Raw genomic sequence first — 16,302 nt, forward strand, 5'->3', positions numbered from 1 at the left:
CCAGCCCCTGACACTGGCCCCTCCCCACTTAACCTAAGCTGTGTTCAGGCCGGGCTGCCTCCCCATGCCCTGCTCTGCCCTGCCCGCCCCCTTGCACCAGCCTCGCTTCTGCAGCTGCGGGCAGCTACCTGGCTTTGTGCCCCCCTCTCAGGCGCTCTTCGATTTCCATTCCCCTGTCTCTGCAGGTAAACAGACATATTGTAGAGTAATTAATGAAGGGCAAACGCTGTGTTAGGTTGTGTTATGATAACTATTGTTAACCATTGAAGTAATTGTGTTCATCTTAATGGGATTTGGTGTTTTCGCGTAAACGGGCGCAAATTTTGGGGCTCAGGAACGCACAAAATTTTTTCCCATTGAAATTAATGGTAATTACATTTTTGACTTACAAGAATTAGCCCTAAGGGGAGTTTTTCAGGAACGAATTACCCTCGTCAGGTGGGGGAAGACTGTACTTTCAAATGTTAATGTTGAGATACAGTTTACTCTTTTATCAAGAAAAAACAAGATTTCAATATTCCACATATTAGCAAAAACTAAACATGTATTGAGAAAAACTTTTAAAACTAGGGACCTATCCTTATAACTGAACATATTAAATCATAATACTAAAACAGATGAAGTTGGGGGTAAATACTTAAGGGGCAAATGCGGACACACTAAGCAATATCCTTTTATTTCATTCTATTCCTTTTTGTATGCTCTTAGTTTTCCATCATGAAGAATTTCTAGACAAATTTTCAAATGGTTTATTCTAGTAACATTTGAAACACATCTTAAAACAAAAAAGCATGAGAACAAAAAAATGTTGTCTATTAGGATCCTATAAAATTTTATCTATTTATTGCAAAGTCTAAGTCTTCGCTAAAAATAGCTTGCCTTGTATTAGTCCTTTCCACTGCTAACATAATGCTCCCTATGTGTTAAAATCTTGCTACCCTCTAAAGCTGGGGTCAACAATCCCCAGCACAGGTGCCAAGAGTGGCACACGAGCTGATTTTCAATGGCACATGAGGCAGGAGCTCAGCCCCACCTCTCCTACCCCATGCAGCTGGGAGCTTGCTCAGAGTCATACCGCCTGTAGAATAACAAAAGACCAGCGAATGCTACCAGCCACCACCTAAATGCTAAAGCTTTGCATCTTAATTATTTATTAGTGAATCTGTTGTAAGTAGGATTATTAGTGACTTTAAAAAGTATCACTGGCACTAGACTGTACGTGGAGGTCTAAAGGTCAAATTTTTGCACTCCTCCTTGGAAAGGTTGCTGACCCCTGCTCTAGCTTAAGCTTTGCAGCATTTTATCTCCAATCATATGATTCATGATAATCATCTGCTGGTAAGTTAATACAGATAAATCTATTGCATGATTAAACGTCAAATCTTGCTTATTTTATCCATATGAATAGACCCAGCAATGTCAGTGGGATGTCTCAGAAGAGTGACAGAAGCATTAATTGACCCATCATATCCTGAAATAACACACTAATAAAAATAGTTATAAAAGTTCATACCAGATCATATGCAGCCATAAGCTTTTTCTGCACATCAGGCATAGTACCCAGAGGCTCCAGGTAAGGGAAGGCGTCTTTCATATACACAGTGGCAGAGGGAGTGTTGTCACTATTTACAAGCCGTGAGGACAGAGTCAAGATGCACTGCTTCAGACTGGCAATTGGAGGGAGTCCACAAAGCTCTTTAACAGACACGATTGCATTCTGTGGGGAAAAATGGATGCGCATTTATTGTAGATCACCATTCCATTCTGGTTTGTTACAATAAGTCAACTTATGTCTCTTTTACACACAGAGGCGGTATCTACTCTGCAAAAATAACTTCAAAGTTGCTTACTTCGAAGTTACAGACTTCAAAGCTGAGCGTCTACACACACCCTACTTCAAAGCTTAACTTTGAAGTAGGGCACTATTCCATTCCCAGCAATGGAGTAAAGACTTCCAAGTCGGGCTCCTTTACTTCAAAGTTAACTTCGATGTACGGGAAAATGTGTGTAGACTCTGCAGGCTACTTCAAAGTAGCTCCTAACTTCCAAGTTAGTCCCTAGTGTAGATGCGCGCGCACGCGCGCGCACACACACACACACACTCCCAAAGTCCAACAGGTTGTGTGAGCAATTTGGAAAATTCTAATAGGTGTATCCCTCTGATTGTACTGTGAGCTCATTTGCATTGTGGTGTGAATGATGATCAGAAACTCATAAAAATTAAAGATAATTTGCAAAGAGTAAAATAGGGTTGCCACCTTTGTTGCTTCTTAATGATTTTTATAGGAGGACTGAACAAAATATTTACCTGCTTTTTTTAAATTTGGGAATATCAGACACATTAACTCATCTCTGATTTCACTGAAGGATTCAGGAGTTTGGAGTACTCAACCCTTACCTGATTGGTAGGGGAAGGTGTTTATTTTTTCAACAAATAAAACTTTTATCCCAAACTTTGTCAGCAGTTTGCATTAGGCTCATTCAAGCAGAGTTACTGTGTGGCAAGACAGTGAGTACCTACAGTTCACCAGCTTGCTTCAAGTTAACCTCCCATGTGGATATTAATACAGTGCAGTGACATTTCTATTAAACCGCACTTGAACTTTCACTGTACAGTAGCAGGATCCATTCAGCAAACCACTGTGTTGCAAATTGGTGCACTGTAGAGTCACATCCTGGCTTCCTTGTCAGTAATTCACTATGAAGGCAAGTCTTAAAAGTTGTGAAAAACAACTCAAGTCCAGCTCTTCTGTACCCAATGCAATTTTGTGCTTCTTGTTCCTGGTCCAGCATCAGCCTGTCTTGAAGCACCATGGAGAAACTTAAGGTCTGGGGGGCGGGGTGGGGGGTGTCCACCACCTCTACAGGATGGTTACTAGGCCCTAGATGTGCATGTCTAGAGATACCCAGCCTCATGGCCTTAAGCTCAGATCTGTGCCACCTGTAGAGCCCCCAAGGCTGGTGGAACCCTCAGACAGCCAAGCTCCCAGCCTACAGGTGCTTTGATTTAGCAGGCCAGCTACAGTGGAGCCAGGATCTTGCTCAAAAAAATTTAATAGTCTGAGCAAAACCTCTCTCAAGTGGTCAGATTTCAATGTGTTATGTCATAATTACACCAGTTCTCCAACTGACCATCCACAGTCTTTCAGCACACGTAATTTGGAAAACCTGATGTTTCCTACAGTAGAAGCAAGCAAGGGAAAAATAAATGTCTTTCAGCCTTGCACTGTGCAACAGAAAAAATTAAACAGAGCACAAACATTTTTTATCTTTCATGTGTCACCTGTAAGAAAACCACGTGACCCAGATCAAACCTTGTTGAAATGTCAGAATTCAGGCAGAAGTCAGCAGACATGTGGCTGTCTTATCCTTGTGAGTTACCTTCTTCCAAGTCACTTTCCGCTGTTGCCAAAAATCCATAGACGTCCCAGTAAGAGAACATTGTATTACTCAACTGAGCCCAGTTACACATTCAAAAATTTGGATCCACATTGGATCTGCATACACAATAATATGTACCCAATCTGCGTACATAATAATGAACTCGTGACCCACACACTACTTTTTATATGTATTTATATTCTCATCCGATCTCACAGTTAGAACACTATGCTAATACAAAAATTTGGATCAGTGTCTAATCAAAAAAGACAGCAAACAATACAACTATATCAGTGGATGTCAACATCCACGTATATAAGGTGAATATCCATGGATTTGCAAGGCTCAGCATCTGTTCCTGGCATACTAGGCATCAGAAAATGTTCAACTAATTAACAGAGGCTCTTCTATTATCCAAATATATTTGAATTGTGTGTTTGCAAATTAAATCTGTTGTCTGGTTCTCATTCAAAACATCTTTGAGGACAAGATCTAGAACCTAAATTTAGTTTAAGGAACACATGCCAAAATTTTTGAATCAGGCTTTTAAATTATTTTCTTGTTATACTACTTACTGTATACAGCTCTAATCTAGTATTTATTGTTACAGAATAAAGGAATGTAAGGGAACAGAAAATGAGTCATCGGTTCAAATTAATTATTTTCAAGACCTGAAAGGAAGAAAAGCCTGGGAAGAGTTTCCCATTCTTAAAAAATATGCTTTAAGATTTTCCTCTGAGAGCGATTTATGACTTACATCATTCTGTAAACTTTTCCATCTGCCAAAACTGAATTTGCTTTAGACTCCATCCAGAATCGCAGGGTCAATGAAGTATAACAAAATGTAGGGTTTTTTTTCCTGTTTTCAGGGACAAATACACTGTTGCCCTTTGCTTTACCAAAAAAATAGCTGTTGCTCATTCTCCTATATAAATAAAATTCTAATTGTTTAGCCTTATTCAGTTTTGTTTCACTTTGGCAGCAACTACACCACAGATCTGATTTTCTCCTAGTTGAACCTGAGAATGCATGAAATCAAGCACAAATAGTGAAAACCAAGCAGGCTGGCTCACATTCTGAACCCCTGTAGTTTCCCCCATCCATTAGTAATACACACTGGGTGCTTAACACACACTTCCTGACATATCTAGAAGCTCTGGATTCTGGGATTATGGTATAGGAAGTAGTAGGTCCATCCATTTCAGCCCAAGCAGTATTACTGTTGGCCATACTGCATTGAACCAATTCAGACTAAACCAGCATTCAGCTACAAGTACAGTGACCATATTTCCCCCAGCCAAATATGGGACACATGGAAATGACGCCGTTCCAGCCAAAACGGGATGGGTGGTCACCCTACCTGTGAGTCAGGCAGTGGCTGCCCTGTGGGGGACCGTCACCCTGCTGGGAAGGGGGGTCTGGGGCTCTTGGCTGTCCCATGACTTGGGGCACCATGAACTGGGCTGCTGCCCCGGCAGCGAACCTCCCAGCTTCCTCCAGATGGGGAAAACCAGGTAGCAGCCATAAGGCCATGCAGGTCCAGCTCACAGTTCCCCCTGCTGGAAGAAGCTGTGCGGCCGCCTTGCCATCATGCAGGTCCATCTTCCAGCTCCCCATAGCCAGGCAAAGACAAGTGGCAGCCACGTCACACCGCTGTGCGGGTCCAGCTCCTGGCTCCCTCACACTGGCGGAAGCCAAGTGGCAGCTGCATCACCGTATTAGTCTGGCTCCTGGCCACAGGGAGCCAGAACTGGGGACAGCCACCTGTGCTAGTAAAAAAGCAGAATATGGGGCAATTAGCCCCTTTGTCAAAATAAATCAGAATGCCAGGATGGCGCCTGAAATACGGGGCTGTCCTGCCCAAAATGGGATGGATGATCACCCTAGCTAAAAGGAAAATGTAATCCAAATAGTATTTGCTTGACATGTTAAATGTTTAGCGCACACAGAGAGGGTGGAGGGGAAAGAACGTGGTTTAGGTAGGATCACATAGTTCTTAGAGTTGACTTCTCTAATGTAGACAAGACCTTACTGACTCATACATTTGGGCATCTCTGTGTGAGTGAGTCTTACCAATGAAAGCTCATTACCCAATAAATAAATTTGTTAGTCTTTAAGAAGCTACAGGACTTGTTTTTTTGTGAAGCTACAGACTAACATTGCCACCCCTTTGAGATACACACCACTAGTTAGCAAGATAAAAGTAAGCTATCATTCTTCAAAAAGGAGACAGGATGGCATTCCTCCCTAGTCCTATGACCATGATATATGAGCTAAACCTCAACTCAAATCTCCCAATTAGCTGAAATCAGCAGAGTAGGTTTTGACAGACTTATGTGTTGTGCCAAGAAGAAGCCGGTCATTGTGGTACAGTGACATAAACATAAGGATCCTAGCAATTCCAGACCAGTAAGTCTAACATCAGTACTGGGCAAATTAGTTAATACTGTAATAAAGAACAGAATTGTCAGAAACATTAATGATGATAATTTATTGGGGAAAGTCAACATGGTTTCTGTAAAGGAAATCATGCCTCACTAATCTACTAGAATTCTTTGCTGAAGGAGAGGGATTAGCAAGCATGTGGACAAAGGGGATTCAGTGGATATAGCTGACTTAGATTTCCAGAAAGCCTTTGACAAGGTCCCTCTCCAAAGGCTCTTAACTAAAGTATGAAGTAATGGAATACGAGGGAAGGTCCTCACACGGACTGCTAACTGGTTAAAAGAAAGGAAACAAAGGATAGGACTAAGTCATCAGTTTTAAGAATGGAGAGGGGTAACTAGTGGTGTCCCACAGGAATCCATGCTGGGACCTATCCTATTCAACATATTTATAAATGATCTGGAGAAAGGAGCAAATAGTGAGGTGGCAAAATTTGCAAACTGATACTAAACTGTTCAAGAGAGTTAAGTACAAAGCAAACTGTGAAGAGCTTCATAAGGATCTCACAAAATGACGTGACTGGATAACAAAATGGGAGAGGAATTTTTGAAGTTGATAGATGCAAACTAATGCATATTTTAAAACGTAATCCTAAATATACAAAGAAATTATGGGGACTAAATTAGCTATTACCACTCAAGAGAGAGATCTTGGACTCATTGTGGTTAGTTCTCAGAAATCATTCACTTAATGTACGGTAGAAGTCAAAAAAGCAAACAGAATGTTAGGAATCATTAAAAAAAGGATAGAAAATAAGACAGAGTATCTTATTGGCTCTATATAAACCCGTGGTACACTCACATCTTGAACACTGCATGCAGATGTGGTTGCCTCATCTCAAAAAAAGACATCTTGGCACTTGAAAATTTTCAGAAAAGGACTACAAAATGATTAGGGATATGGAATGGCTGGTATATGAGGAGAGATTAAAAAGACTGGAGCTTTTCAGCTAGAAAAGAGGAGACTCGGGGCAGGGTATATGACAGAGGTCTATAAAATCAAAAGTGGTATGGAGAAAGAAAATACGGAAAAGTTATTTACTTGCTCCCATAGCACTAGAACTAGGGGGGTCACCAACTGAAATGAATGGGCAGCAGGGTTGTTTTTTTTTCCTTTTTTAAACTACTACAGCCCCTTTTCACCTCAAGAGACGGTGGTTAGCAGCAGCAGTGAGCATTTGCGTCTGCAGATTCTCTCATGGCTTATCCATACAATACTGGATTTGCACGGCTGACTGCAATAACTGCATGTCAGTCCAGTTCCGAATTGTCACGTCAGTTCCAAACACACTGACTTCTGTCCTTCCTTTGAATTCAACTGGGGCAACGAAGAAGGGATAGCATCGCTTGGGCAATGCACTTGCTCCAAACACTAGCCCGGGCAATGCAGCATAGCAGGTTTAACACAAAAGGAAGCACTTCTACATGCAATGCACAGTCAGCCTACGGAACTCCTTGCCAGAAGATGTGAAGGCCAGGACTTTAACAGGCAAAGATACATTCTTAGTGGATAGGACTATCAATGACTATTATCCAGGATGGGTAGGAACGGTGTCTCAAGCCTCTGTTTGTCAGAAGCTGGGAATGGGTAACAGGGGAGGGATTACTTGATGATTATCTGTTCTGTTCATTCCTCTGGGACACCTAGCATTTGCCACTGCCAGAACACAGGAAACTGGGTTAGACGGACATTTGGTCTGACCCATTATAGCCATTCTTATGTTGATTTTTTTTTTAATTTCTAAATATTTTTTAGAAAGTAAATCGTTTCCTAGCCTGACATTTATATGTTAATTAACTGAGTAAATATTAAGCTTTTGCAACTCTATGCTTTAGGTATTTATTGACAAGGGCCAGTTACTCCTTTTAGTTACACAGGTACAATTCTGAAGCAAATCCATTGACTTAAGTAGAGTTACACAGATGTGACTGAGATCAGAATCTTTACTCAAACATTCAGTACAAAACAATAAGGAAGTAAAAAGTTTCATACCTGCATGTTTTCCCTCATATCAGTGGCCTCACGTAATGGATGCACTGCTAGTTTAAAGATGTCATCTATAATCTTAAGGCTTGTGTTCCTCAGCATGGTATACTCACTTCCTTTCTTTCCTATTCTCACTGACAAACTGCGTTTTTGTGCTTTTCCTCCTCCACTTCTATTAGTTATTGCAATGTGAACAAAAAGTGTAACATGCTCCATGATATCTCCAACAAAGGAACGCAAGGGTATATGTCGATATCCTGGTTGTAAACATTCAAGTGGTATGGTGTACTGGCCTATAAACTCATCACCAATATAGTCATCATCCAAAATAACAAAACGGATCATGGCAAGTTCTGGTAGGTTTATTTGGAACTCAAAGCTTTCATCAAAAATTGGATTGTCACTGTTTTGCTGAACAGTTTTGGTTCTTTGTTCCACACAGTCTGCAGGAATTCCATGAATTTCTATGCAAACATATGGGTCTATGACATCTCCTTTTGCACAGGCTCCTTTGGGCTTTGGAAAATTCTGACCACTGATAATTTTGACATGTAGAACTTGAGGAGAGACCCCTGGAACAATGCCCTTTGTATTCGCACTAAAGTAAGATACTTCATCACGCATAACAGAAGGTCTAAGGACATAACCACAGCCCCCATTCTGTAAAAACCATCCAGTATGTAGATCCATCATTGGCCCCGGAGTCTGATAGTTCATTGCCACTATCTGACATCCACAATTCCAAAAATCTTGGGGATTTACATTACTGGAGTCTATCCTCATGGCACTTGGGTATATCCTAGACAAAAATTTTTTGTTGTAATTGACAAAGTCCTCTGGATACTCATTTGCAATTCTACTGGCCTCAGCCTCACTGAAAGAGCAGATTTCCCAATAATTCTGACTTTTCATAGATACTGTAAAATCTTTGTACTGGACAGATTTGCATATTGATACCAAATCAGACAATTCTCTGCACAGCCAGATTAGCCTTGGTTCATTCACATAATCTTCAGACATCCTTCGAGATATCTCAGCCTCTTCATCTTCATCAGTGACTTCTCCTTCCAATAAATCCTTGTCAGAGGGTAGCTTCTTCCCCTTCACAATGATCTTCATTTTCAATTTCTCAGGTGATGGAAGGTAAGATTCTGATAATAAAGGTGCTTCTGTATAGAGTTTATTTCCAAAAATCTTCTTCATGTGTTGAACCATTACTTTTTGTTGTTGTATTGAGCAATGGTTACCCAAGCAGAGAATGAGAGGATATTCTGAAGTAATGAAGGCTAATTTGTTTATTACCTCAATAACATTTTGAAAGGAAAGTGGTGAAGTCATACTATTACGGTTACAAATTATGGGCTCATTATCTGGACCATCACAAACATCAAGTTCAATACTCCTGCAATTCATTTTCAAAGCTCTAACATAACCATTGATATCAGCTGGTCCTCTAAACTGGTCTTCTATTAGGTAGGTATTGTGAGATGCATTGATATAGTAATGTGATAAAGGTTGGGTCATATCCTGGACGACTTTTCTGTGCTCAGGATCAAAAATATCACATTCTGGGGACATTAAATACTGAGTAAATCCATCAATGGCAAGAAATCCCTTCAATCGTCCTTCCTGAGAAAGTTCATACCTACGAATAATGTCTAGGCACATTTCTTCAGTTATATGAGCGACACCTTGCTCAGCTTCTAAAAAAAGCATAAGATCATTGGCATCTAAATATTCTTTGTTTTTAGATATTTGTACTAGTAAGAAATAAACTTCAGGTCTCGTGCAAAGTTCGCTGAATGCTTCACAAAATTCCTCTTTAGTTACTCGAGTTGTTAGTTTTTCTTTACTTTTCTGAATTTCCTTAAATTTTAACCTAATCTTTGATTCCTTTAGGGTAGGATTAAGCTGTTTGATTAACTCTACAGATGTATCTTCTAACATTATGCCATTACCATCAACATCTGCAGCCTCAAAAACAGTTTTTAGCCACACAAACCGTGGAGTATTCTGGCTGTTTTCCATCAAATCCAGAGGTTGTTTGCTACGAGAAACCAGGTACCGTAAACCTGACACCCAAATGTTGGCCACATCAGCTGAGTTGGCAACCAAGTCAAGAGACTCATAGTTCTCCCCGTGAATTACAGAGAATGCACAGTCTTCATTAATCTGGTCTGCAAGTCCATTGTTCCTGAATGTTTCAGTGTTCTTCCCTAGCCTTATCTCTTTTATAGCAGAAATATCAAGCTTAGCTTTGTCAAGGTCTTTCTTGGAAGGCTCCCAGCGAAGTGCTTGCAAATCAGGGTCTAGAGTAAAAAAACGATTATAAATGCGGGAATTTGGACGGACTTTCTTCAGTTCACACCCAGCTTGCATAAAGCTGATACAGTCACTAGCACTGCTTATTTTCTTCTCTGACGGCATGCTGCTGAAGGATACGGTTTTCTTCCTCCCACATTTTTGGTTGGAAGGATCCTGTAAAATAATTTTAAAATCATTAAGTACACTTTCTTTGACCCTTCGACAAGTACATAATATACAAAGCATATCTCCTTTATATTTGTTGGCTCATCAAAACATAAAACACCACCCCCTCCCCTAATTCAGCTTTCTGCTCAGCTACAGAATGAAATCACATGGTTGCCAGCAACAACACACCTCAGCAGCATATTGGGAGGAGATGGGCTGTCAGCAGTCGAGATAATTGGCAGAGCTAGGGCTGGGGGAGGAGTTGCTGAGCAGTGAGAAGCTTCGCAGTTATGGAATTAACTCGGAGGGCTGTTAGGGGGATGAAAGAAGTCAGGGGAAAGACAGAAAGAGCCTGGGGGATTGGGATAAAAGGGGAAGTTGGAGTATAGACCAGCCGGCCCTGCCCTCATTCTGACCTGCTTTCCATTCCACCCTCACCATATCCGGTGTTTTCACAAAGCCCCAGCTGCTGGTGTCAGGAGACTCTCGCGGGTCACTGAAAGGCAGGTACATTTGCAGCCTTGCAGGCAGCAGAGAACAGCTTGGGAGCATGAGTCACGCACTCCCTGATGGCTCAGTGACCAGAAGGGAACAAACAACTGGCCCCACAGGCAAAGGTCAGAGTAACACACTCAAAGCCAGCCTGGTCATTCAGGGGGGTGGAGAGGGCAGGAGAGGGACGCCTTCTAGGCTGGGAACACGGAGTTCTGTCCCAGCTACCAGCACAGGCTCTCACCATCTCCTATGCTCTGCCACACCCCATTCCCATCAGCTCCATCCTACACCCCATGAGGCGGCTGGGTAATAGGCAGGAGGAGGAGAAACCAGCCAGGTTGTGGGGCAACAAAACTGTCTGGTTCCTGGTTCAGCAAACACCCCAGCAGCCCTAGTAACCAGGAGGAGCAACTGCAGCCTCAAAACTATGTCCTGACCCAAGCCTCCCAAGAATTAGTGCAGACAACACAACCTTCCTATAATCCATGAATGGCACAGGGCTTGATCTCCAAAAGCGGCCTCCATGTCTGTGTGTGCCACATTGTGCCCACAATGCATTGCCGGTAGACAGCACAAATAAATTCACAGGCGTAAAACTGTAGGTCCATTTCTTCCATGTTGCACAATGGTGCCTTTCAAACCCGTGACTGAGGTGGAAAACCAGGCCCATATTTTTTACTCTATAGACCTGACCAGAAAACCAAATCCTCAGTAACACAGTAGCTCTTAAGGATCGCACCACGTGTCTGGATGACTTTGCCTGTTAAACGAAGTCCCAGCATATACAGCTCTGTAAGCATTATGAAAACTCAGTGCAAGTGTTTGCATTTCCAGATGTCTATTTTGAGAAAGGTTATTATTAATGTTTTGTGGTTTTGAACTATTTCTCTGTGCCTTATTGTCCATCTTACATACAGCACACTCCACATTAGCCCATTCAATAACATCTGAAGTGTTAGCAAAGAAAGGTAATATCCATACACAATGCCAAATGGCTCTCTCGGGAACAATCACAAAACCTCTACACTTGTGTATTGAAAATTTACAGCTAATCTATCAAGGCAACGAATTAAAAGTTTTCATGATGGGCAAAATTATTCTAGCCATTTATTCCAGCATTTACCATGCTAATTAGGATTAAAATAGGGAGCAAATCAATTAAACCAGTACATTAGGTCAGCTTTTTTCTTTAATTTCACCAACATGCTTTCATACTCCTGAGTCATCGTACTGCATTTTAATATATTGCTGTTATGAAAATCTTTAAACAATAGATGCTAGTGATTATGAATTAATGCAGTCAATTATATAGTAGTTTATATAGTAGTTTATATAAAAACCTTTTCTCTCATTTCTTTTTGACTTGTTATGGGGTAGAGAGGTGGGGGGAGCCACATACGATGTGTAGTGCAATACGGTAAACCCTTGAGATATGCGCATTCGATCTGCGTGTATCTCACATTAGCGCGAGTGGAGGGGAACCTGGAAGCTCCAGCCACAGGCAGCTGCCGCCACACAGACAAGTGGGGAGGAGATCCCCCATCAAGGGGACCAGAGCTTGCAGCCAGCTGTGCCCCTCTGGGCCATCATGGCGGGGGGGGGGGGGGGGGGGGGGAAAGGGGATCCCTCTGTTAAAAGGCTGCTGGCTGGCCAAGCAAAGCTCCCTCAGCTCAGCCACAGGCAGCCAACGCTGCACAGGTGAGGAGGGAGGATATCCCCCTGTCAAGGAGATCAGAGCTGGCAGCCAGCTCTGCCCCTCTGTGCTATTGTGGCGGGGGGACTGGGGGGGTCAGGGGATCCAGCTGGCTGCCAGCTCTGTTCCCCCTCACATTGGGATCTCCTGAGCTGAGGGAGCTTTGCTCATCCAGCCAGCAGCCTTTTAACAGGGAGATCCCTGTTAACAGGGGGATCCCCACTCTCCCACCAAACAGCAGCATCCCAGGACACAGCTGTCAGAGCAAAGTGCTCCTCAACCTCTCTTCCTCCTGCACAGGGAGATCCCCTGCTCTCCGCTTAGGTGGCAGCTGATGCTGCTGAGCTGGGGGCCCCGCCTCTCGCCCTGTCCACCTGCACACATTCTGAGTTCTGCCTGGTTTTCCAGGAACGTTAAGTCTTGCGCAAATCAAGAGTCTACTGTAAACCCAGAGCTGAAGAGCGAGAATTAGAAGTCAGCATAGCACGCAGTGGTCCCTGGAAGGCCCATTATTTTTGTAACCTAATATAAATTAGTTTGATTCCACGTATCGTCATCAACACTGATTATGACAATGATAATTGGAATCAAACTAATTTATATTAGGCGACAAAAATAATGGGCCTTCCAGGGACCACTAAGTGCCATGCTGACTTCTAATTCTTGCTCTTCAGCTCTGGGTTTATTGCAAGGAGTTTTTAATTGGTGTTATATAGGCAATTTAAAAATTGTAGAAAATAGAGCTTCTTCTCTATGTAGAACTTTTTCTTATCTGTTATTCAAGCCCATCAATTAAAATCTAATGCTAGGGACTAATTATGTAAAACAAACAGGATTTGGAAGTTATTGCAACTGATATGATTATTTTAATTAGCTTCAACAACTACTCTTTCTAGCCTATAGTACAATACATGGAGGAGATAACTAAGCAATCTGCAAATGTAAATGAGTTTATAAGTATCCCAGGTGTTCCTCATTTGGTCATCATGATATGAGTTCATTGTAAGGCTTTTTAAATGAAGCCCTGACAATTTCTATATACTTTCAATTTAATAGAACAGTTTTCATTTCAAAATGTGACCATCAAAACATATTTATTCATGTTTTGCAAGCATTAAATACTCAAACGTGTGTCCTTAAACTATAGCTTTATTTAGTCTCAGGGGGACGATATATTTCCATCTAGAGGCACACGCTCACCTAACATTACCAAAATAATCTAATTTATACAGTACACCTCAGCTAGTGGTGGAAGGAGTTTCACTAAGATTATTATGGTGAACTATCCATTTGGTGGCTCCATAATTTGTTTATTTAAAATAAAAAGAGTAAGATTCACTAATAGATCAGTCTGCTTCCTTTTGTAAGTAAGCATCAAACACGATTCTCCTGATAACTACCCAGCTCAATAAAAGCTATTTAAGCAAAATGAAAAGACAAATAAAACAAACACAACCTGTTTCTTCTCAGAACAAGCCAGACTCTGACCTCTGCCCTGACATTTTCACACTGCTCTAATGGAGCAGCTAAGGATTCTATCAGTATGGTGTAGGCAGCTCCAATCCCCACTCCACATCAATTCTGTGCACATTACAAAATGGCACAATTTAGAGAAGCCTCTGGGTTGCTCTGATTTATGAAAGGGATTGTTTCAGTCTCTTCTGTCCCAGATACTGTAGAAGAGCAAAGGGGGCTTAAATCCAACTTTGCCTCCTCTCAGGTGCAATATGGATTTAGCTCAGCTAGACCCAAGGATCATGGACAACATAACTAGTTACTGTCTTACTTTATGTCTCTTATAAATACAATTCTTATGTTTTAGTCTTCTAACAAACAACATTAAGTTAAAAATACTTTTATGCTGCAATATCTTTAGTGGCTATAATTCCTGATCAATGTCGCCTTTCACGCAGAACCCAATACAGAAAGGATTACAGACATCTAACAAGCTAAAAGGTACCAGGACTTCATGTGAATAAATAGCAAAACTGCTTTCTTGTGCTAAATGCCAAAGTATTCACACCTGCAGACTACCAGGAAAGTCTTCATTGCGTTCACCTAGAGAAGAACTAATCTCCTCTTTTATTAACTGAAAACACTCACTCAGCTTGAAAGCACAGTGTGATGTTCAACTGAATCCTTGAGATTTAAAGTGTGTCTTTCCCAGAGATAGAGCAAAATAGGCTGTCGCATGTAGCAAGCATGACACGACTTCTATTCATCCCTCTCCTGAATCATTTCAGCTGCTGATACTGAATTTATTATGACAAAGAAAAAAGGAACAAAAAAAAGTCTTGCCTAGTCAGAACCCGACCTCAAAGCTGAATACAAATCAACCACTTTTATGCCATCCAATCTTACTGTTTGACACCTCATCCTCAGATTTCTTTACTTCAAAATCAATATCCGATGAAGAAATGCTTCATTTTAAGTAAGTTCTGAAAGATTCCTTAGCCGTTGTTTTTGTCCTTGATCTCTGGGTTGCTCTAGCATCCACACTGTTGGTGAGATTTTCCCTCATGTGCACGAGGCTCTCCGCATCTCTTAAATCCCGTAATAGGTTGCGCACAGGATGCTGCTGGAGGATCAACTCTGCACCATGGAGCCACATCTGTACCAGTGCAAGAGGCTCCTATGGAAGTAGGTCGGGGAGGTGCCACTGGACCCCAGCGACCGAATGCACAGATCAGTGACACAGCCACTTTGGATCTTTAGGGCTAGAACAACAGCAATGGGGATGCGGGGTAAAATGCTGCCTCCAGCTGGTGGGCAAATTTCCTCCCCAAAGCCATCTCCGCTTTGCCCACATCAAGCTTGATTACTCAAGCTTTACCCAATGAAATGAATGGAATCCTACGAGAACACAGCAACTGCTCATCTGGAACCCTTCCGTGCTATAAAAGCCACCAGTACAGAAGTGAACTCCTGCAGTTATTTCCACACACTAGCATCAGCTTTTTCCTTCAGACAGTTCACTGAGTTAAGCATGACCTACTTCCACAATGGTCAGCGATAATTCTAGCTTTACCGTCTCAATCATAACAACATCAGGTTTCCATAACATACATTGCTCTGCATGACTTTTCCCCCCCTTAGCTATAGGCATATGCTTCCCTACATTTGTCCCATTATAGACCCAAATTCACCTTAATTCCACACAAACACGGTGTTCTCCCTTTTCTTATTGCAAGGGTGTCACAAAGCTGAAGGGAATCAAACCTCATTCCTCTCGGTGTAAAGGGACCCCAGAGGGGTTCAAGCAAATCTTTCCCCCCCTGGTACAGCAACACACATAGGTCTAGGCAGATGGATTCTGGGAGGGACTTTACAATCTTCTCAAAAGGATGAGGTGTTGGCTGCTAAGAAAGGAAGAATACTGGATTTGATGATCCTGAGATCTGCTATAGTGCGTCAACATTTTAAATGCCACGCAGAAATAATGAATCCTCAGAGAGACTCTCTAAGTAATATTAGTGATGCTTGAAAGAATTAATCCTTTGTAGTTTCATGTCTTCTGAAACCTCTTGTGACAACATAATGATATGTCCTTTTATGGCTTATCTCTGTAGTATTCTCTTTTGTGGGATGTTCTGAGCAGAGAATGCTTACATATGTATCTTCTTTACAAATATTGAGTATTACTGAACTCTCAATTTGTCTTTTGTTAGAATCCATATTTATAATTATTGCAAAGAGTTAAGAATACCTTTTAAATGCTTCTCCTTATTATATGTTTGTATAATTTCTTTTAAAAAGTGACACAATATGACTAAATTTGAAAATTCCTGAGCGATAACACTAACCTTAGAATTTGAGAACTGTAGCCAATG

At 41.6% G+C, this 16,302-nt stretch overlaps 1 protein-coding gene across 4 annotated transcripts in view; it reads right to left on the reverse strand.

Moving 5' to 3' along the window:
* PLCL1 (phospholipase C like 1 (inactive)) overlaps positions 1 to 16,302 on the reverse strand; it is a 359,855-nt gene that overhangs the window by 81,796 nt on the left and 261,757 nt on the right. For all 4 annotated transcript variants that reach the window (XM_075001833.1, XM_075001834.1, XM_075001835.1 and 1 more), the window contains exons 2-3: positions 7,819 to 10,290; positions 1,514 to 1,717 (exon numbers count right to left, since the gene is read on the reverse strand). In XM_075001833.1, the coding sequence (XP_074857934.1) occupies positions 1,514 to 1,717; positions 7,819 to 10,290 (2,676 nt within the window). The remainder of the gene's footprint in view (positions 1 to 1,513; positions 1,718 to 7,818; positions 10,291 to 16,302) is intronic.

This window comes from Carettochelys insculpta, chromosome 8, assembly GCF_033958435.1.
Source record: "Carettochelys insculpta isolate YL-2023 chromosome 8, ASM3395843v1, whole genome shotgun sequence".
Classification (NCBI taxonomy): domain Eukaryota; kingdom Metazoa; phylum Chordata; order Testudines; family Carettochelyidae; genus Carettochelys; species Carettochelys insculpta.